This window comes from Mollisia scopiformis (genome assembly GCF_001500285.1).
Source record: "Mollisia scopiformis unplaced genomic scaffold LY89scaffold_10, whole genome shotgun sequence".
NCBI lineage: Eukaryota > Fungi > Ascomycota > Leotiomycetes > Helotiales > Mollisiaceae > Mollisia > Mollisia scopiformis.
In genome coordinates, this window is record NW_017263590.1 from 948,971 (window position 1) to 968,774 (window position 19,804).

The 19,804-nt window shown below is 47.4% G+C and overlaps 7 protein-coding genes across 7 annotated transcripts; 2 read left to right on the top strand and 5 right to left on the bottom strand.

The window, feature by feature from the left end:
- Positions 1–391: 391 nt before the first annotated feature.
- LY89DRAFT_583739 (major myo-inositol transporter iolT) lies at positions 392–2,469 on the bottom strand (the record flags this gene model as incomplete). Its single annotated transcript, XM_018209230.1, has 8 exons — positions 392–552; positions 620–850; positions 904–1,158; positions 1,224–1,585; positions 1,608–1,869; positions 1,919–2,131; positions 2,177–2,249; positions 2,347–2,469. 8 exons carry the CDS (start codon positions 2,467–2,469, stop codon positions 392–394), a joined length of 1,680 nt encoding a protein of 559 aa, XP_018072574.1.
- An 874-nt stretch (positions 2,470–3,343) lies between these two features.
- On the top strand, positions 3,344–8,254 carry LY89DRAFT_781300 (putative xanthine dehydrogenase). Its single transcript, XM_018222471.1, has 2 exons — positions 3,344–6,159; positions 6,233–8,254. The coding sequence occupies exons 1-2, from the start codon at positions 3,773–3,775 to the stop codon at positions 7,956–7,958; spliced, it is 4,113 nt and encodes a 1,370-aa protein (XP_018072575.1). The 5' UTR covers positions 3,344–3,772; the 3' UTR covers positions 7,959–8,254.
- Positions 8,255–8,301: 47 nt separating this feature from the next.
- LY89DRAFT_42587 (uncharacterized protein) lies at positions 8,302–8,698 on the top strand. Its single transcript, XM_018207435.1, has one exon. It carries the CDS (start codon positions 8,422–8,424, stop codon positions 8,653–8,655), a length of 234 nt encoding a protein of 77 aa, XP_018072576.1. The 5' UTR covers positions 8,302–8,421; the 3' UTR covers positions 8,656–8,698.
- On the bottom strand, positions 8,692–12,106 carry LY89DRAFT_42544 (SPO22-domain-containing protein). Its single transcript, XM_018207434.1, has 9 exons — positions 11,887–12,106; positions 11,477–11,830; positions 11,268–11,419; positions 10,477–11,220; positions 10,300–10,427; positions 9,820–10,247; positions 9,208–9,774; positions 8,982–9,157; positions 8,692–8,934 (listed from the first exon to the last, which is right to left on the bottom strand). The coding sequence occupies exons 1-9, from the start codon at positions 11,933–11,935 to the stop codon at positions 8,728–8,730; spliced, it is 2,805 nt and encodes a 934-aa protein (XP_018072577.1). The 5' UTR covers positions 11,936–12,106; the 3' UTR covers positions 8,692–8,727.
- A 171-nt stretch (positions 12,107–12,277) lies between these two features.
- Positions 12,278–14,135, bottom strand: LY89DRAFT_583627 (transcription factor Zn cluster transcription factor-like protein Rds2; the record flags this gene model as incomplete). Its single annotated transcript, XM_018209225.1, has 7 exons — positions 12,278–12,329; positions 12,380–12,576; positions 12,627–13,363; positions 13,417–13,738; positions 13,814–13,831; positions 13,935–13,957; positions 14,030–14,135. The coding sequence occupies 7 exons, from the start codon at positions 14,133–14,135 to the stop codon at positions 12,278–12,280; spliced, it is 1,455 nt and encodes a 484-aa protein (XP_018072578.1).
- Positions 14,136–14,295: 160 nt separating this feature from the next.
- LY89DRAFT_42537 (uncharacterized protein) lies at positions 14,296–17,186 on the bottom strand. The gene is made up of 4 exons (XM_018207433.1): positions 17,150–17,186; positions 15,640–17,101; positions 14,932–15,587; positions 14,296–14,883 (listed from the first exon to the last, which is right to left on the bottom strand). The coding sequence occupies exons 1-4, from the start codon at positions 17,150–17,152 to the stop codon at positions 14,692–14,694; spliced, it is 2,313 nt and encodes a 770-aa protein (XP_018072579.1). The 5' UTR covers positions 17,153–17,186; the 3' UTR covers positions 14,296–14,691.
- A 99-nt stretch (positions 17,187–17,285) lies between these two features.
- Positions 17,286–19,795, bottom strand: LY89DRAFT_684155 (exocyst complex component Sec6). Its single transcript, XM_018214825.1, has one exon. It carries the CDS (start codon positions 19,711–19,713, stop codon positions 17,446–17,448), a length of 2,268 nt encoding a protein of 755 aa, XP_018072580.1. The 5' UTR covers positions 19,714–19,795; the 3' UTR covers positions 17,286–17,445.
- Between the last annotated feature and the right edge of the window lie 9 nt (positions 19,796–19,804).

The window sequence follows — 19,804 nt, forward strand, 5'->3', positions numbered from 1 at the left end:
AGACTCTCGTCGTTGTCTGATTTGATGGTAAGTCATAAGGAGCTTTCTTTTGTGTTGGCTTTGAGATTGGAAGTTTGCAATATCAAGGACGTCTTGAAGTCTCACGATGTTTGGGACTATTTTCTTACTGAGCGATGTGAGATAGGGACAGACATTGATACCGAGAAGAAATCTTTGAGTTCTACTTAACTTGTGTAGCCGATGTCCCTGTTTAAAAATCGGACTCTAGACTGAAGAATGTCGTGATACAGGCAGCGTACTTAGACCATGCTAAAAGTTGCTCGATAGAGCTGCACATTGAGAAATCCCACAATATTTGACACTGGGAGGGTAATCTTCATCTTAAACTTCAACATAGAACTACGATTAACTATTAACAGCAATGCAAAAATCAATCGCTCCAAGCCGATCTCTCGTCCATATACGCAGGCAGCGTCTCCAGGTGCATAAAACTTCTCTTCCCAGGATGATACTCTACTCCATTTTCGCCGAAATGGATCTGTTTCTCCACCGCCGATGCTACATTTTCCGAAAGTGATGCGTCTTCGAATACTATTTTATTGTCAGTCTGGTACATCTTTCCTCTTATCGACTTTCATGAGCAGAAGGAGAAACTCACAAAACGCCAGTTCCTCCAACGTCCTCCGATACGTCTCCGGATACAGAAACCACACGAAACAAAACTCGACAAAGATCCAGCCACAGTACACAGCGAGGTATTTCCATGTTATGGCTTTGAGCGCGATGGGGTTCACGTAAGTAGAGAAGAAAGCGGCGCCGCGGCCGAAGAATTGCTCGATTGCAATACCGCGCGAACGTTCTGCGAAGGGAAAGATTTCTATGAGGTATGCTGGAAGTCATTAGCGCCATCCTTGTAGGAAATGGACGGAGGGAAGGACGAACTGTAGGTCAAAGCATTATTCCCGATGTTGTAACATGGTGAATAGGCGTAGATGAAGAATAAGACTGCGATGGCGGCAGAATTGTTCGTCATGCTTTTTGCGTTGGCCGAGAGGACTCTCTCCATTGAGACGGTCCAGCCGATGAAAACGAGGAGCATGCTGATGGTGCCGAGGAGGAACATGCGCCGGCGAGGAAAGCGGGTTACTGTCAATGCAGCGATTCCGGCGGAAACCAGGGACCAGCATTGATTTGAGACTAGGCATTGGTCAGTACTGATACCTATAAAATGGTCTGAAATAGGCTGAGAAGGGTTGGCTTACTGTTGATTCTGGTTTTCGCATAAGTGGTGTTATAGCCAATCATATCGAGGATAGTAGAGAGGTAATACGAGATCAAGGTATTTCCAGACCACTGGGTGAACAGACCCATCATAGAAGCAATAAATACCCGTCGACGCATGCCAGACGTCCTAAGCATGTCGATCCAGGTCTGTTTCGAGATCTCCTGCTCGAGTTTGAGGGTCGTTTTGATCTCAATCATCTCTGCCCGGACGAAAATAGAGTCTCTATCGCCTTCGGCGTGGTACTTGACCAGGATCTCAAAAGCTTCTTCGTCTCGGTCTTTGCTGATAAGGTACCGAGGACTTTCTGGTAGCCAGCTAGGAGAGTCAGTAGACGAAATGCTGGGCGCATGAAGAGAGTTACAAGACGAAGAGTATTTGTAAAATTGATGGGAAGCACTGGAGTAAGGAAGGTATTCTCCATGCCCAGTTCCCACTCATTTCAGCAGTGCGTAACGAGATAGCTGCTGCTATTATTGCCCCAAAGAAGTAGGATGCGCTGAAGAGCGAGGTCATGATTGGTCGTTCTTTGGGGTACGCCAATTCTCCAATAAGAGCGGACCCTGAGATGATCGCGAATACTATTCCAAAACCTAATAGCATTCGAGCGATGATGTACATAGCAACTGTGCATGTTAGAAGTTCGTCCACAAAGAAGCTAAATAGATGGAATACCATGTTGTGCAAACCCCTGCAAAAGAGCACCAATAACCATAGATACGGATCCTGACATGATTGCCCAACGCCTTCCTACCAGCTGGTTGAAGTATGGGGCAACCGGAACAGCAAATATTGCGCCTAGAGAATATGAGGCGTTGATGATACCGAGGAGTGGAGGGTTGATGCCAAGTTGGCCGGTTGTGGGATCGATATATCCATCACCGAAATCTAGAAAGTGAGCGCATTACCACGAATGTGAAGAGTTTGACAGACATGTATTAAATGGAGGTATAAATTGAAGCGCATTGATCAGTTGAGAGTCGAAGCCCGAAGTCATCTCGATTCCCTTCAGAAAATTTAGTAAACGAAACTTTGACCCAAATCGCCGCCATGCTTAATCACTCCCAGTCATCGTGAGCGAAGGCAAGCGAAGTGATACGAACCATACAGGCAGGAAATAGAACGAAGTATAGACTCCTCAGATATCGCTTCCTATACCAAGGCACAGTGTCTTCATTCACCAACCGAGTGACGATAGGATCAGGATCTTGTTCAAAAACCGCCATGATGGCTTGCGAGTTTCGATTGTGTACCGACAAAATTGAAATGTTGACAGCACAAAGTTGAAGGTCAGAACGGCCAAAAGAGGAGAAAGAAACATTCTGTGCGGGGTGAAGCCATTCTATACCATTTTATCTAGCACCTTAGGCGGCTGAAATCAAATCTGGGGAAAGTGCAGGCATCCTTGACCTCGTGTTTCCGGATTCACATCAGGCTGTTTCTTTTGCCAAGGTAGATGACCTCCCACACACTCGCTGGATGTATGAAATCGTCACTTGATCGATTATTCAATATAGCTGGGACGATAACCTTATAAAGTAGGACAGGGTTTGATGGTTGTATAAATATCATGGTGCATTGCAACCTCGGCAGACAGGTATTGACGGCAGCTCGTTCTCCTTGCTTGATCACACGAAGAATCGCACCAAACATAAATTCTTGACGCGCAAGATGGACAGATGGCAAGGAACCCCGACCGAAAACATGAAATCAGGACGTCTAGAAGTTGTCCATGAGGAAAACTGGCCTACTGAGCCTGTCTAGAATCAGTCTCTCAGTACAGGTCTGCTAAGTATCAAAAACCCTTCAATCTTGATTGTCAGAAGGCGTATCAAAGGTTCCCAGTTAGGATAATCATTGTGTAGATAATCTCAAGGTTCGAAAGGAATGTTCACATAAACATTGTTGAAGTGCCAGCAGGTAAAGTTGCCAATTGGAAGCCCCTGATTTGCGGCAGAGGATACACGTGACTGTTCGGAATTCCCCGACACGGCATCTTTTTCTTGTTACTGCAGCTCCTGTTCGAAGAGAGATAGAGATAGAAGAGACGTTGGAAATGAGACTCCGAATCATCTGCAGCCAGTGTTTTACTTCCAACGCCAGGTCTCATGTTATATAAAGCAACTAGCAATAGAAAATGAGAAGTGAGAGAAAAGTTACCTCTTCTTGTTGCACTTTCGCGTCCCCTGCAAAAGTACCCCGCTGTTAGCGTCTCACTTGATGCAGCTAGCAGCTATCGGAGAGCTCCATCCATTTGCAAAGCAGACAGTCAAGATAAGACGCCGCCGGCCGTTGCTCATGAGCGTGTACTAAGAAGAAAACAGATTTCTTCGATCGTCCTTCTCTCCTTCATCTCCTTCTCATATCTCGTCTTTCATTCAATGCTAAGAAACACTTCATCTACTACTAATTGAAGTGATTGACAGGGAGCTACATGGTCCCTTGTCGAAGGCTCTCTTTACACAAAGTCTAGAACCCTTCAACCTTCACAACTTCGATACAACTTCGAGATACACCGTCTTTGCCAAAATGGCACCTAGTGCAGTGTCTCCAGAGCCTGCCGTTTCGATTTCAGCCACCCACTCCCTTTCTTCAGTCACAACCGCGTACGATGATACCCTTCGATTCTACCTCAATGGCACTCGTGTCATGCTGGACAATATCGATCCCGAGATAACACTTCTCGAGTATCTTCGTGGCATTGGCCTTACTGGCACAAAGCTTGGATGTGCTGAAGGAGGATGCGGAGCTTGCACAGTCGTAGTGTCCCAGTACAACCCCACAACGAAGAAGATCTACCATGCAAGCGTCAATGCATGTCTGGCACCGCTGGTCAGCGTAGACGGCAAGCACGTTATCACTATTGAGGGTATTGGAAACGTCAAGAGGCCACATCCTACACAAGAGAGAATTGCAAAGGGTAATGGCAGTCAATGTGGTTTCTGCACACCTGGCATAGTCATGAGTCTCTATGCTTTGCTCAGGAATGATTCGAGTCCTACAGAGCACGAGGTTGAGGAAGCTTTTGATGGAAATCTTTGCAGATGTACGGGCTATCGCCCCATCCTGGATGCTGCTCAGACATTCAGTGCCGAGAAGTCATGCGGCAAGGCTAAGGTTAATGGTGGCGGTGGGTGTTGCATGGAGAATGGTAACTCTTCTGGCGGATGCTGCAAAGACAAAGACCTCAAGGACGACCAGCCCATCAAACGCTTTGCGCCACCTGGGTTTATCGAGTACAATCCAGATACGGAACTCATCTTCCCACCTCCTCTTACTAAGCACGAATTCAAGCCGTTGGCCTTTGGGAACAAAAGGAAGCGGTGGTACCGTCCGGTGACCATGGAGCAGCTCTTGGAAATCAAGAGTGTGTATCCATCAGCCAAAATCATTGGTGGGAGTACGGAGACTCAAATTGAGATCAAATTCAAGGCTATGCAATATACAGCCTCTGTATTTGTAGGTGACATTCCAGAATTACGACAATTTACATTCAAGGAAGATCATTTGGAGATTGGCGGAAATGTCATTCTCACCGACCTGGAGAACATCTGCCTCCAGGCCGTCGAGCATTATGGACCTGTGCGAGGTCAGGTCTTCACTGCAATCCATAAACAACTCAAATACTTTGCAGGTCGTCAAATCAGAAATGTCGGTACACCTGCAGGTAATCTTGCAACTGCGTCACCAATCTCAGATCTGAATCCCGTGTTTGTTGCATCAAACGCAATTCTCGTGGCCAGATCTCTAGACAAGGAGACAGAGATCCCAATGTCCCAATTCTTCAAAGGCTACCGCACCACGGCTCTTCCACAAGATGCGATCATTGCCAGCATTCGAATTCCCGTGACGAGTGCAAAGGGAGAGTTTTTGCAAGCATACAAGCAATCCAAGCGGAAAGACGATGACATCGCTATTGTCAATGCCGCTATGAGAATTTCCTTGAGCGAGTCTAACGTCGTAGAAAGCGTGGATCTTGTTTACGGCGGCATGGCCCCAACTACCATAGCTGCGAAGACAGCCAATGGATACCTCGTAGGCAAAAAGTTTACGGATCCTGCTACTTTAGAGGGTACAATGAATGCCTTGGAGCAAGATTTCGACCTGAGGTTTGGAGTCCCTGGTGGTATGGCCACCTACCGAAAGTCGTTGGCTCTTGGGTTCTTCTATCGTTTCTACCATGAAGTGCTCTCTAAGCTAGAGGTCAACGAAGCCGATGTGGATGATGAGGTTATAGAAGAGATCGAGAGGATGATATCTCACGGGAAAGAGGACCGAGAATCCACAGTTGCCTACCAACAGAATGTCCTTGGAAAACCGAATCCTCACGTGGCAGCATTGAAGCAGACTTGTGGAGAAGCGCAGTATACTGATGATATACCCGTTCAAAAGAACGAATTGTACGGTTGTCTTGTCCTTTCGTCGAAAGCACGCGCCAAGATTCTCTCGGTTGATTATTCTCCGGCGATGGATTTACCAGGAGTTGTCGATTGGCTTGATCACACAGATATGCCTTCTCCGGAAGCCAACAAATGGGGAGCTCCTGTTTGTGACGAGGTCTTCTTTGCTGTTAATGAAGTCTTCACAGCTGGCCAACCGATTGGTATCATCTTGGCCGATACCGCTCAACATGCCACCGCTGGAGCCAGAGCTGTAAAGGTTGATTACGAGGAGCTACCTGCGATCTTCACGATCGAAGAAGCTATTGAGAAAGAAAGTTTCTTTGAGCATTACAGGTATATTGAAAATGGAGACCCAGAAAAAGCGTTCAAATCAGCGGATCATGTTTTCACCGGAGTCACCAGAATGGGCGGACAGGAGCATTTCTACCTTGAAACACAAGCCTGTGTTGCTGTGCCTAAGCCTGAAGATGGCGAGATGGAGATTTTTGCTAGTACTCAGAATCCTACTGAAACGTAAGCAACACTTCATCCGATTATTTGGATCATCTCCAGACCTTTTGGAATCAGAAAAGCTAACTCCCAATAGTCAAACTTATGTAGCCCAAGTGTGCAACGTGGCTGCCAATAAAGTCGTCTCCAGGGTCAAGCGTCTTGGAGGTGGCTTTGGAGGGAAGGAAACAAGATCCGTACAGCTGACCGGCATTGTAGCTCTTGCTGCAAAGAAGACTGGTCGACCAGTCCGTTGTATGCTGAACCGTGACGAGGACATGGTAACCTCTGGTCAACGACACCCTTTCCTTGCAAGATGGAAAGTTGCAGTCAATAAGGATGGGAAACTCCAAGCACTTGATGCAGACGTCTTTTGCAACGCAGGCTGGTCACAAGATCTTAGTGCCGCAGTTTGCGATCGAGCATTGTCCCACATCGATGGGTGCTACCTCATCCCCAACGTCAATGTTCGAGGCAGACTCGCTAAGACGAACACGATGTCCAACACAGCTTTCCGAGGCTTTGGTGGACCTCAAGGTATCTTCATTGCTGAATCATATATGGAAGAGATCGCGGACCGTCTGGACATTCCAGTTGAGAGGCTTCGAGAGATTAATTTCTACAAACCGGATGAACCCACGCATTTCAGACAAGAGCTCAAGGACTGGCACGTGCCTATCATGTATCAACAGGTTCAGGATGAAATGTCATACGCAGAGAGGAGGGAGGCAGTGACTAAGTTCAACGCTACTCACCGCTGGAGGAAGCGAGGTCTTGCCATTGTTCCTACCAAGTTTGGTATCTCCTTCACTGCACTTTTCCTTAATCAGGCTGGTGCTCTCGTCCACATCTACCACGACGGCTCTGTCCTTGTTGCTCATGGTGGTACTGAAATGGGTCAGGGTCTACACACCAAAATGCAGATGATCGCTGCAGAAGCATTGGGCGTGCCCCTCTCTGATGTCTTCATCTCAGAAACGGCGACCAACACCGTTGCTAATACCTCATCTACCGCGGCTTCAGCGTCATCCGACCTGAACGGTTATGCCATTTTCAATGCCTGTGCTCAGATCAACGAACGTCTCAAGCCATACAGAGAGAAGATGGGCCCAGACGCACCCTTAAAGAAGCTTGCCAGCGCCGCCTACTTTGATCGAGTCAACCTATCCGCAAACGGCTTCTACAAGACCCCCGACATTGGATACACCTGGGGACCCAACACGGGACAAATGTTCTTCTATTTCACGCAAGGTGTCTCGGCCGCAGAAGTCGAAATCGATACTCTGACCGGAGATTGGACCTGTTTGCGAGCAGACATCAAAATGGACATTGGTCGCTCCATCAATCCTTCCATCGATTATGGACAAATCGAAGGAGCGTTCGTCCAAGGCATGGGACTCTTCACCATGGAAGAATCTCTCTGGTTCAGAGGCGGACCCATGAAAGGCCAACTCGCAACCCGCGGTCCAGGTGCGTACAAGATCCCAGGCTTCAGAGACATCCCCCAAGAATTCAACGTCTCGATGTTGAAGGGCGTTGAATGGGAGAATCTCCGGACAATCCAAAGAAGCAGGGGTGTCGGCGAACCGCCGTTGTTTATGGGAAGTGTGGTTTTCTTCGCGATCAGAGATGCGTTGAAGGCTGCGAGGAAACAGTACGGCGTTGAGGCTACGAAGGGCGAGGATGCGAAGAATGATGGGTTGTTGGTTCTTGAGAGTCCGGCGACGCCGGAGAGGATCAGGGTTAATTGTGTTGATCCGATTGTGAAGAGGGCGTATGTGGAGCCGAAGGAGGGCGAGAAGAGTTTCTTTATTTCGATTTAGGGTTTCAGCATTGTGGCTTGGTTGTGGACCGGAGTGAAAAGAACGGAAGTGGAAATGGATATGAATTACGGCCGGATTGAAATGAATGTGTATCATTGACTAGATTGTAAAGCCAGCAATACCATGGCAGTCTCAGCTTTTCATGCTCTTGATCTAGGCCGCTTTTAGCAACCAGTGAGATACACGGTCAAGAGAGGAGACAGCAAATAGTCATTAGAGGAAAGAAATACCTCAGATCCACTCTGAAAAATGTAGTTGTGGTATTTACCTACATAAAATTGAATAGTTCATTGTCTCAAAATGCTCACACTACAACACTGGACTTAAAGTGCTTTACTCGCGACCGACAATCCCAATCTCAAAGTCTGATTGTGAAACTTGGACATTGGCTACTCCCTACACACGAAAAGGAAACGGCAAGCCAAAGTTTTCAACCCATCTTGTCATGGTTTAATGTCGGAGCATGGATTCCTCAGTAGCAACGCTAATAGTAGATGTGACGAAAAGCGCTCTGTTTGTCAGGTCTTTAGCTATCGTCTACAAATATCTGGTTCTCCCCATAGCAAAAATACAAGGAATTCTGAAATTTTGCACCTTCTCCACTCTTATTTTCATCAAGATGTACCTTTCCTTTCCCAAACCATCCATGCAGGCATCTAGAGCGATTCTAGCTCAATCAATACTCCATAGTAGCTAACAATAGCATAATAGGTAGCCAATATTCATACCGAAGCCTTTTCAAGCAAGTGATAAAACCACAATTGTCTGATCAAGAATCAAATTTCAAACCCAACAATTTGCTCTGAAGCAATTTTTCCAGATTACCTTCATCGTTAACATAATGAGCAATATTAAGTGCTCTGCCCGCCCAATTCTTACAATTTTCGTCATCTCCAGTACAGTAGAGATCGACAGCGTGGTTGAATGCTTTGGTGGCGACCCACTCAAGTTCTTCTGAAGGATATGGCTGCTCGGACTGATGATTGTCAGTTGAATATCAATATTCCAAATAAATGATGGTACCTCTGCAGCGTCCTCTGCATGATTTTGGATTTGATCAAGCAGCTGTTCTGCAATATCAGGATTGTCCGAAATGGCTATCTGAAAGAGACATCGCATATATTTGGCCAGCTTCGTTGCGTTGAGTGAGTCAAGGCTCCAAGCCCCATTGATGATGTTCTTGAGGATGTTAATGCGGACTTGAGTTGGGTCAGCAATACGTTTCTCATTCAAATCCAACCAAACTTACTCGCAGTAGGAGCATCAGAGCAGAGAATGATATCTGCCATGATCTCGTACACTTGGGCGCTTTTGCAGGCATCAGCTTGTAAGACAGCCTCTCCTAGATCATTCCAAGCTTTCAATCGACAAGCAGCCTCGAAGTCAAACGCTGCAAGAATGGACAACTTCCGACGTAAGTCTTGTTCCATGTCCTCATTCATACTATCCACTTTCTCTTGAAGTAAGGTATCAAAATTTTCGACATGCTTGCGTACACCGAGATAATCTTGCATTTGATTCTCAATGTTGTCTTCAGCACGAGCCAGGGATATCAGTGCAGTGGCAGCTGAAAAGGCACAGAACATCTTGCGTAATGAAAGATCCTCGGATACTTGATCACTTAGATCTCTCGGGTACTGGTCCATGAAATCGAGGCTGCTCTGCAATATCCGGAGAGAGTAACGCGGCTCCCAATTTGATAAATGCTTGATAGCAAGATTATACGAGTTCTTCGAGAACCATTCCAATTCATCTATGGTCCACGGTGGGTCGAGAAGCCCTAAGGAGCCTCGGGCTTTGCGAATAGCAGTAGCACCTGAAAGATGTTAGACTGAGAGCACATTACAAATAGCCCAATCACCTTTCTCAATTGCTGCACAGATCCTTTCAATCGTTCCTATGTCCTGCGTATCAACATGCTCTTCTAACAATGCCACCGAAAGGCTGATAGTTAACCGAAGCAACGAAGGGACATGCACGGCACTTTGAGCGCCATAATCGGACTTTTCAAGAACAAGCTGTAGTCCCGCTAACGTTTGAGTCTTGTCCCCAATCGACTGGGCGTCCAGGACACAACCGTATAAAAGTGTTAGATCATGCGTTGTTCTGGCAGCGGTGCTGATGAAGTGCAGACACTCAGTCGCAAGCTCCGTATCACCACCTCGTACGGCAATTTTATACATCAAGAATCTTGACATCGGCTCGTTGCGAGCAGAGTTCGACATCGAATGGAATACTTCTCTTGCACTGCCGAAGTCCTTTCTAGCAAGAGAGCAGAGTAAAAGTTTCCTGACCCATATCAGTCGCCGAAAAATCCATTTCTGCATAATCAGTTACTCACCTGGAAAGTCGAGCTGTGTTGATCTCCCCTGAATTGGAAAAGAGTCTATGTAATGCTAACCGACACCAACTTTCAGCAATATCATACTGTCCTTGGACATAGTTAGACTCGATGTGTTTCCAAAATAACTGTGATCTGTCAGTCTTATGACGGGTTGGAAGGAAGTTATTGACGCACTGTATGTGCTGCTAGAGTTGCATCTGAAGCCATCGGTTTTGTTAGATTAGCTGTGATGGTCTCGAAGAGATCATACAACGACTGTAACGCTTCCGGGCTGTCACGTTGATTGACAGTGGTCCACAAGCGCGTGACAATCGTTTTGCCAATCCATGAGTCTTGTAACTCTTCTGCTTTCAATAGGCGCAACGTCAGAAGATCGTCTAGTGCTTTGCAAGCCAAACTTGGACTCTTGTCTTTCAGCTTTCGTATATGGAACATAATCAACCTGAAATTGCTGTCATTGAGGTACATGGTACGCGTCATTCGCTGTAAGACATCGCTGTATGATGCACTATCGAAGGGTTCTGGAGTAGGAGCAGAGAGCAAATCTAGCTTCAGCAACAACACAATGAGTTTATCTCCCAGCTCAGTCTCGAGGAGTATGACGAGATTCCTTGCCTGCTCGTAAGATTCTGGACTTTGTAGTCCAAGGAGTGCTTTGATGAGAGACTCGATGATGGATATTCGAAGCTCATTGGCGTCAATACTGAGCTTGTCCAGTTCTTGCAGGTTCAAGAACTTGTACGATCTGTCTAGCCACTTACTGGCAAGGGGGTAGTCTTTCTTCGCGAGCTGATCCTTTCCCATCTCGTAAATAACGTCGGCTAGGCTCTCCGCGGTCTGCGGATCGAAAAGGTGCTGTGAAGATATTGATTTCTGGTACATCGTTTCTGCTATTGGGAACTGGCCCTTGTGCCATGCCTGCCTTCGCCTTAGTATCTCCTCATCGCAATTCAGGTACCACATACCAAGGCGGTTCTCAAGACATAATATTCTGCGATCAAATTGTTGAACGATTCCCCATCTTCTTGTCCGGCTGCGGGTCTCGGACTTTTCAACAATGTCTCGTATCCAGCGACCTTTTCTAACACCTTGACAGCTAGGTCGGATTGCTTCCGGTCTAAGGAAAAGTTAGCAAGATGTATTACCACTTCCAATCATAACAGGCTTCACTTGCCTAGGCAGGTCTTCCCAGCCTTCAGCCCGCTTTTCATCAACCTTGGAAGATTTCCTGGGTCGCTTTTCCCACTCTGGAATGCTCCATCCAGTAATAGAAAAGCATATACCCGCGCCACAAGTAAGATCAAGGGAACATCGTGGGGTTTGTCAGGATCGTACTCGCGTCGAAGTCTTGTGCAGACATTCCAAATTGTGGTCCCGCAGCGATCAAGCTCTTCGTATTCAGATGTTGTCGAAGATGTAAGCTTCTCTGGGAATTTCGCAATGTTCTTCTCGAGTTCGTGAAGTAGTGGACCGGATGTTGTTGACGTGACAGCTTTTGGAAGTTGACTTTCGAGCTCAGAGGCGAATGCTAGAATCGGAGATCAGAAACACTCAACCATTAGCATACAAGGAGATAGTGATTACTCAGTATAGCCTTGACGCGCTTGTCCTTGTGATGTTGCACTGGAGCCATCTCTTGGACATCAAGCGTGACTTTGGTTCTCGAGTGACTCGGGAACAATGGCAAGTATGGGCTACGTGGGGATGAATTCGGTCTTAAGAGATCACAGATTTGAAATTGAGTGGCTGAAGGACTTCTGCCAAAGAGATAATAAATTTGGTATTCTGCATCGAGTTACAAATGATGTGAAGCACGATCACGATGCTCAAGTTTGCTGCATGGCAGCAAGCTCCACTTTTTTTTAGGTTCGGCCCGCTGTAAAGCGAAGGAGAACATCTCTCGCCCAGAACGCCAAATGAAAGATTATGTACTCGTCACCCCTATCATCTACTGGAATTGATAAGTTAAAAAGCCTCACCGCTTGACTGGATCCTGAGGTAGGAAGTTTCCGATGATGAGAGAAGGACTGGTATCGTTAGCATACCATTCACTGTGTTGACGGAGACGCGGGCATACATTTTGTGATCATCTCTTCTGATAGTGAAAGAGAAACAGCATTTGATGGTCGGGTCTTTCGATTTATCGTCTGGGTTCTTCAGAGAACAGCTCGTCAAAAGTGCTTTCTGAGTGGAATCGAATGCTATAGCACCGAATTTCTCCCAATAGTTGACCAGAGACTCTTCCATGAGAATCTCGTGTAATGCAATCTTGCCCTACATGTTACGTCAGTTGTGCAACATTATCAAATGACGCCGAGACCTACGTCTCTCAATTTCTCGATTGGCACATGTATCAATTCTGCCATTTCTCTGTTGCCCCGGAAGATTTCGCCAGTTCTTCTCCAGCAACATGCTGGTATAGCCATGCTTGCGAAAACTCGGTCGTATTCCATCAAGCTGCGCTCAAACCACATCTCAACGTATATGAGCTCGATATCGGTCAAGGCTTGAACCTTCTCGCGGAACTTGGGCCTGAAACGATCGAGCTGTCGTAGTATCTTTTGCTTCGAAGCCGAGTGCATGTGACCGTCCATGTATGCCGATAATCGTGCATATCCTTTGACGTAATTGAAGGGCTTCAGCATGCCCGCATCATACTTCGCGCGCAGAAGCCGTTGCATGCGCTCCTCAGGAGCATCGTTACCCGTAGGATCTGCTGCTTGCAGATAATACTCTCGTGCCTTGTCGGTAGGAATCACACTGGTTGGTCTAGATATTGCGTTCCCCAAAGGATTTCCGGGCGCCAAAGAAGATGGCTGGGTGCCAGAAGGGCCTGCGTTGCTTGCTCCAGGTAACATAGTAGCAGATTGATCAGGGAAGAGATTTGAGGTGTCGTCAGGAAGTAAAGCACCGTCGTCGAGCAAACTGTTGTTGAGGAAATCGTTCAGCAGGTTGTATTCATTTGTGACCTCCGGCGCGTTGAACATGTAAGAAGGGTGGTAGTTGTGCATATCTTGGAATTGACTTTGTGTACCAAGCCAGTCGTTAGAATATCCGATGACTTCAGCTCTATTAGTATCAATTGAGAGAAAAGGAGCTATGCCCCGTGCTTACATTGGTTGCTATTTGCATTGAGAGCATTTGCCTGGATCCCGGAAACGGGTGACGGCTGAACGAGTTGTAATGGTCCGCCTTGCGAAAGTGCAGCGCTGCCCAAGGTGAGACTGCTATCTTGGGAGTGATCCTGGGATTGTTCGAATGAATTGCTCATGCCGTTGTCAGCGCTGGCTTGGGCTTGGTCTGGCGACCCATCATCCTCCGCCGCGGAATTGCTATGTTGACTCTTCGACTTCTTCGTGGCTGACTCCGGTTCGCGGGGCTCGTCATGGCAAAGGTGTCCGATATTACGCTTTATACAGCGTGCACATGGGCGTTCCTGTGCAACGGAAGGAAGTTAGTCATAGAGCACTATGTATCACGAGTGGCTGCATATATTGGAAGGACGTCGTACCAAATCGCATGTCATATGCTGGTCGAGTACCAGATCGAATTAGCTTCTGCCAAACAACCTGCGCATAGGCGCATATCTCAAGGCTCCCCTTGTATTCGGACGGACCCAATGCAGTACTTACGGATCGGCGACAATACACACAAGCTGCAGGAACACGCCCAACGATCAGTCCATGTTTCAGAGAGCGTTGTCGAGCTGCTGACTCCAAGGACGTACCATGATTGACTTTACGTCTCTTCTTGGGGCTTTTGCTTGCGCCGGACGCTGGCGGCGACTTCTGGGGCTTGCCATCCTGCCCATTGCTGGACCCATTCCGTTCCATGACATCGGAGGCTATCTTCGAAGGGTTTCCATCGGATTGCGACGTTGCGCTGGCGTAGGACGAGGGCCGGTGGAGGTCTCGTGTCGAGGTATTTTCGACGTTCAAAAGCTGCCCAAGCTGGTCAGCATTCTCCCAAGTGGATAATCAATAGGAAATGGGTCAATTACCGCACCGCGATACACGTAGGCCTATGTATGTGCAGAAGAAGCTTGTCGCATCGACTGGTAGCTCTTAAGCCAAGTCGTGGTGGAGTTGGAATAGGAAAATCGCGGGGCTGCGGATCTAAGCTTCAAGAAGCCGAGAAAAATACGATCACTTTGTCCCAGGATCTGTCAGGCACAATCTGCACGTTTTTGCAGTTCCAATGATACAGCTCAATTCATGTGACAAAGTGCATTGGGTATCTCTATTGTGCAAATGCACGATATGTTGTCATAAACCTCCATCACGAACTTCCCATACTAATTTGGGTTCTTGCGCCAGGGCCGACGCGCCCACTCTCTTGTCAGAAATGACTTTACTTCCAATTGGACAAACTCCACAGTGTCTCCTGATTTTAGTCCGAGCCGAGAATAACCTCTCCGTATTGCGTATTGCTGAGACGATCAAGGAGTGTCGCTTGGACTGCGGCCTTACTTCTCACAATAGCCTCAGCAATTCCATCGACTTGCTTCATATTTCCCCTAATCGTATCCACGTGACCGTGTAGTCCCTTGACGAGCCCTTGCAAGTTCTCATCGTCCTGAACCTGATCATTGATTAGTATCGGCAAGGAGACTAAAGAGTGGCTACTTACACGTAGATCTAGAGCCAAAGACTGCTGGTCTTTATCTTCCATGCCAATGTCATCCCTCAATGCTTCAGTCTCGAGCAGTGATTCATCAGACTGAAGCAAGGCATGCATTTTACGTGCTGCCTGTTTTCTCGTCGTTGCCTCACTCTTTGCATTCTTCTCTAAGTCTGCCAAAACATTCTTGTCTGCGTCAAGCCAGGCTCTTTCCTTAGCCAATTCGGCTTCTAGGAGCTCGTTCCCGTGCAGTGCTGGGGTGAGTTGTGCTTCCAAGGCTCTATTGTGATCAAGGATCTTCTCAAAATCGAAGTCGTCCTCACGGCGACTTCGAGTTGCCTGTGGGAATGGTAGACCCTTTGAAATCTTAGTCGTTAGTCTTCGAGAGACCATTTGTAAAGCTGTGCTTGCTTGGATCCTTTTTCGCTCCTCATTCAAACGAACGACAACCGGCCGCTGGACATCTTGTAGAAATTGTGAGACTTGTTCCACACAAGCTGAAGGTAGCGGCTCCCATTTTGAATCGATGACTTGACGTGATACTTTGCGAGACATCGGCTGTAAACGTTGATATAACATGTTTGCCTCTTCGGGCTTTGAGATAACTTCCTCTTGTCTAATTTCCTTGGATAATCTTCGACGTTTGTTTGGAGTGGATTCGAGATCTGCATGACACAAATTAGGAACTATCCATGATTTTTTGATGGAGTGACTTACTTTCTATCTCTTTACGCTTTCGAGCAGCAGGTTCGGGGTGCGAAACACGTTTCGAGCTCTTTCTCCGAGCTTGCGAGGATTTTGGGTCTGCTGATTCATTGAAACTCGAAGTTGGTGGCTGTGAACGCTTGCTTTTGGCCAAATCTTGTCTAGCAGGCTTGCTTGGAGCGGCACGGCCAGTCTTTTTATTTGGTGCTTTTGTAAGTTTTGATGAAGCGGACTCTATTTCAACAGTCGTAGTCTCGGGTCGGCGGCTTGCTTTCTGCTCTTTTCCTCGCCCTTTCTTCATTGCTGAGGATTCTGGAACTTGCTGAGATTGAGCATCTGATAATCGCGTTCGTCTTCTACCTCTCTCCTCTTCGCTCGGGGCTCGAGGTGCCGTTAATTCTACGTCAATTATGTTGATCTCTGATCGTCGGCTGCGTCGTCTGCCCCGTTCTGGCTCATGATCTTTCTCCAAATGTGTTGAATCTTCCTCAAGTATTTGAGCATCAGACCGTCGGGTTCTCCTCCTAGATGCTGCAGGAACGACAGGCTCTTCAGCATCTCCCTCATTCGTGGCTTCCACAGGTCTCCTACCACGCTTCTTCGGGCCATCCAGATCTCTGGTAGGTATTTCGTCCGGTCGTTCTACCGCCTCCTCAATAGTAGCTCGTCGGCCACGCTTCTTTGGTCTTTCCTGAGCTGCATGTTCTTGATCGTTGACACCTTCAATAATTTTCTCAGTAGCAGGAGGACGACCACGTCTCTTAGGCTCTATCTCATCTTGAGCCGACTCTTGCGCAATAGCTCTGGTTTCTGCTTCTTTGTTCGAAAGGCGTCCACGTCTTGCAGGATTTCTGACTGGGACTGGATCTTCTTCCTCAGCACCTTCAACTACAGCGGACGCTGAAGGACGGCCTCTTCTCTTTGGCACATTTTGACCCATCAGCGGTGTCTCGGAGGCCACAACTTGGTCTTGCAATTGAATTGCTGCAGGTCTACCACGTCTCTTTGGTCCAGAGGTTTCCTCAGTGGCATCTTCAGTATTTCTTTCCTTCTCCCCGGTGGACTTGTAGCCCCGTTTATTCTTCGCCCTCTGGCCAATTTGGCCATCCTTCGAAGACCCGGCGATATTTCTCAATTCCTCTCCCGTAGCAGAAGACCTCGTCTTTTTGACGGGCTTATCATTCGCAAGTTCATCATCCCCTCCATTCTCGTCCTCAACATCCTCCACCCTCTGCTTCTTCGCAGGTCTTCCTCGATTCGCGGCCGCCGGCGCATCCTGTATACCTCTGTCTGCTAATTTCCCTGTGGAAGGTCTACCGCGCTTCTTTGCCGGTCCTAGCTCAGTCTCGTCTTGTGCCGGAGGTGGAGGTGGAGGTACAGGTAGGCGTTGAGGGGTAGATGCAATGATTGAGCCATTCGCCCACCAGTCTGAGGGCCGAGAGCGCTTCCTCTTGAGCACTGCCGGTTCTGGCGCCTGATTCATTTTTAGAAAGTATCAGCATGAAATCAAAAGGAACTTTACCATTATGTGTAGATGTGCTGTCGATTTTTGGAGGTCGCGAATCGCGCGTCGTGTAAACAGACCAGAAGTCACACGTGATCACGAGAGGGTCAAACAAATGGATCATCAAGACAAAGCTAGACTAGCAGATTCATTGCGTTAATCTTGTATCTTTTACATTTTTGATATCTCTTATGAAGGGTGCTATGATGCAATTCAAACCATATCCTTCCAGAATCCTCCAACGCCGAAAGTATGCCTGTAAACTCCTCGCTCCTATATCACAATCAAGGACCAAAACCATGCTCAAGCCTAACTTATTTGACCTTACTCATAATTGTCTCTAGACCTCTCTGAACATCAATCTGCGCAGCTCTAGCTTTCACAGCATTCAGCATGCTCCTATCAAAGTCATCTCTGGATCTTAGTACAGCTTCCACCCAGCTGAGTTGCAAATCCCAGTAATTGGCCTTGAAATCTGCAAAAGCGTCTGGAACAGATTGCTTGTCGACCTCTAGGAGTGTTAAGAAATTCTCTGTGACTCTCCATTTTTGCTTGATGGTTTCAGCAACATCTGGGCTGAGATAAGTATTGTTGTTGAAAAGCTCGAAGGCTGTAAGGACATCGTTGTAGATCTTATCCTTGAATGGATCTTGACGCTTGAACTTTGCACCTTTGTTCTTGACGCTCGATAGGTACCGTATCAATAACTCGTCCGCAAGTTCTTCGATGAAGATATCGAGCAGAGAGTGATGAAGAACGGTCTTGTAGTCGCCAATGTATTCCTCGAACGTGACGATCATCTGTTTGATGGCAGTAGATTGATACCATTTTGGTGTGAAGAAATCAGGCATAACGGCCTTGAAGTCCACTGCGAAAATAAGTTGTGCGAATTTGGCGATACAATGCGTGCTTAAATCCACGTAGCCATCCCTCAGATTCGAGATCTCATTGTCAGCTCGCTCAAGATATTGAGCAGACACGAGGGGCTCGAACTTTTGTTTGAAACTTGCAAGATATGCAAATTTGCCCTCTTCTTCGTTATCATCTATGCAGGCAATCTGGTCGTTGGCGGTAGCAACGAGCCAATCTTGCAGAGCCTGGAACCCTTCAAGCTCAGGTGTGTTGCCATAGTATTTGGCAGCTTCATCATCGAGCATCTTCTGCCAGTTCTGCTGCCGCGATTTCAGACGTAAGATCATTGCATCTACGACACCTTCGACAACATCCATTCGTTGTGAGTTGCCTGCTGCATCGACTTGCTCTGCTAGCATTCGCCACATATCCACCAGGTTCTTCGTTCGAAAATAGCCATATTCGTCGGCGTCCAGATTCGAACCCTCGGCCGTGTTTCGTTCCGCAAAGTCTTTTTGTTCTGTCTTGAAGATACGATCTAGCCACTGATCCAAGAACCGAATGATAAGTTGACGGAATTCGCGGACCAGCTCTGCTGCTCTTCCATCTAGTACCTGTGGTTCTAGCTGATCTTCTTTGAACCCAAGCTTGGCCATTTTCGAGTAGTATTTGTCTGGCCAGTTGAGAATAGAGAGCATGTTGGCAGAGCTCGTATCTGGATCGTCGATCATACCAACAAGGAAGTCGTGCATTAACTTATGGTATATCTTGCCATAAGTCTGTAATGTTCTCCACTTCTTCGGCATCAAAGGTACCATTCCTTGCTTGACAGCATTCAGATTATTGAAAAACCACTTCAAGCTCTTCTCCAGTCTCGATGGATCCTCCAAGAACGCCTGTTTGGTTTCAAGAACCTGCTCTTGGGCATGTGCCTCTATAGACTGCAAGAACTTCTCCTTGTACCCTCTAACCTGTTTCGCTCCATCTGTGATGCTTTGAAACCTTGCCGCCATCTCCTTATGGTCCTTCAGCGCCTCCTGTAGAGCTTTCACTCTCTTATCACTCTTCTCCTCTGCCTCAATGATGATCGCAAACCTCACGACCAACCCATTGTTCCCATTGATAAGCACATTGATCAAGTTCAACGCAATAGTCCCAACATGCTCGTCGAACCACTCTACCGCATTGTCCAGCTTCGAGAAGTACTCCTCCAAGGTACTCTGCGCACTTAAATCGTCTGCCCTCGCAATCTGCTCCATAGCATCATCCCTTATATTCCGCAACTGCGTCAACTCATAATGCACCGCCAATAAATTCGGCATGTTCTCCGGATCCGCATCATCCACCCTCAGCATGGCTTCCACCTGCCCAACCCGATCATTAAAACTATCCAGATTCTTCCTCATAGTCTCAACGGCGCTGAAATTCCGATGCGTCTGCGACACCAGATTGATATTCGGGAAATCCCTAATCATGTTCTGCGCCTCGGCGCACAACTTGTCAATCTTCATCATTTCCTCCTTGATGAGCTGTACCGTTCGCTGCCCATCTGTGATCCCGTTCATGCCCGACTGTGTAATTTCGAGTTGCTCTTTCAAGCCGCTCCGGAGCTGCGAATCGACCGCTGCTTTCTTGCGCGTGTACTCCAGCTTCATGGCGGGGATCTTGTCCAGGTCGTCCGGATGCCGGAGCAGCTCCGCGAGCTTGACAGTCGAGCTGTCCATCGTCATGGCGGGTATAATTCTTGCTGTAAATCCGTGTTTCCTGGACTTCAGGCCATGCTTGAAGCTTGGTTGTGAGTTGAGACGTCGTGGTTTGGTT

Bases quoted from the DNA above. Each gene is read 5' to 3' on its own strand.
- LY89DRAFT_781300 (XM_018222471.1), top strand. From the start codon at position 3,773: ATGGCACCTAGTGCAGTGTCTCCAGAGCCTGCCGTTTCGATTTCAGCC. The intron at 6,160-6,232 runs GTAAGCAACACT...AACTCCCAATAG, and splicing joins ACTCAGAATCCTACTGAAAC to TCAAACTTATGTAGCCCAAG.
- LY89DRAFT_42587 (XM_018207435.1), top strand. From the start codon at position 8,422: ATGGATTCCTCAGTAGCAACGCTAATAGTAGATGTGACGAAAAGCGCT.
- LY89DRAFT_42544 (XM_018207434.1), bottom strand. From the start codon at position 11,935: ATGGCTCCAGTGCAACATCACAAGGACAAGCGCGTCAAGGCTATACTG. The intron at 11,831-11,886 runs GTAATCACTATC...CTCCGATTCTAG, and splicing joins GCGCGTCAAGGCTATACTGA to CATTCGCCTCTGAGCTCGAA. The intron at 8,935-8,981 runs GTACCATCATTT...GACAATCATCAG, and splicing joins ATGCAGAGGACGCTGCAGAG to TCCGAGCAGCCATATCCTTC.
- LY89DRAFT_42537 (XM_018207433.1), bottom strand. The intron at 15,588-15,639 runs GTAAGTCACTCC...TGTGTCATGCAG, and splicing joins AAAGCGTAAAGAGATAGAAA to ATCTCGAATCCACTCCAAAC. The intron at 14,884-14,931 runs GTAAGTAGCCAC...ATCAATGATCAG, and splicing joins CTTTGGCTCTAGATCTACGT to GTTCAGGACGATGAGAACTT.
- LY89DRAFT_684155 (XM_018214825.1), bottom strand. From the start codon at position 19,713: ATGACGATGGACAGCTCGACTGTCAAGCTCGCGGAGCTGCTCCGGCAT.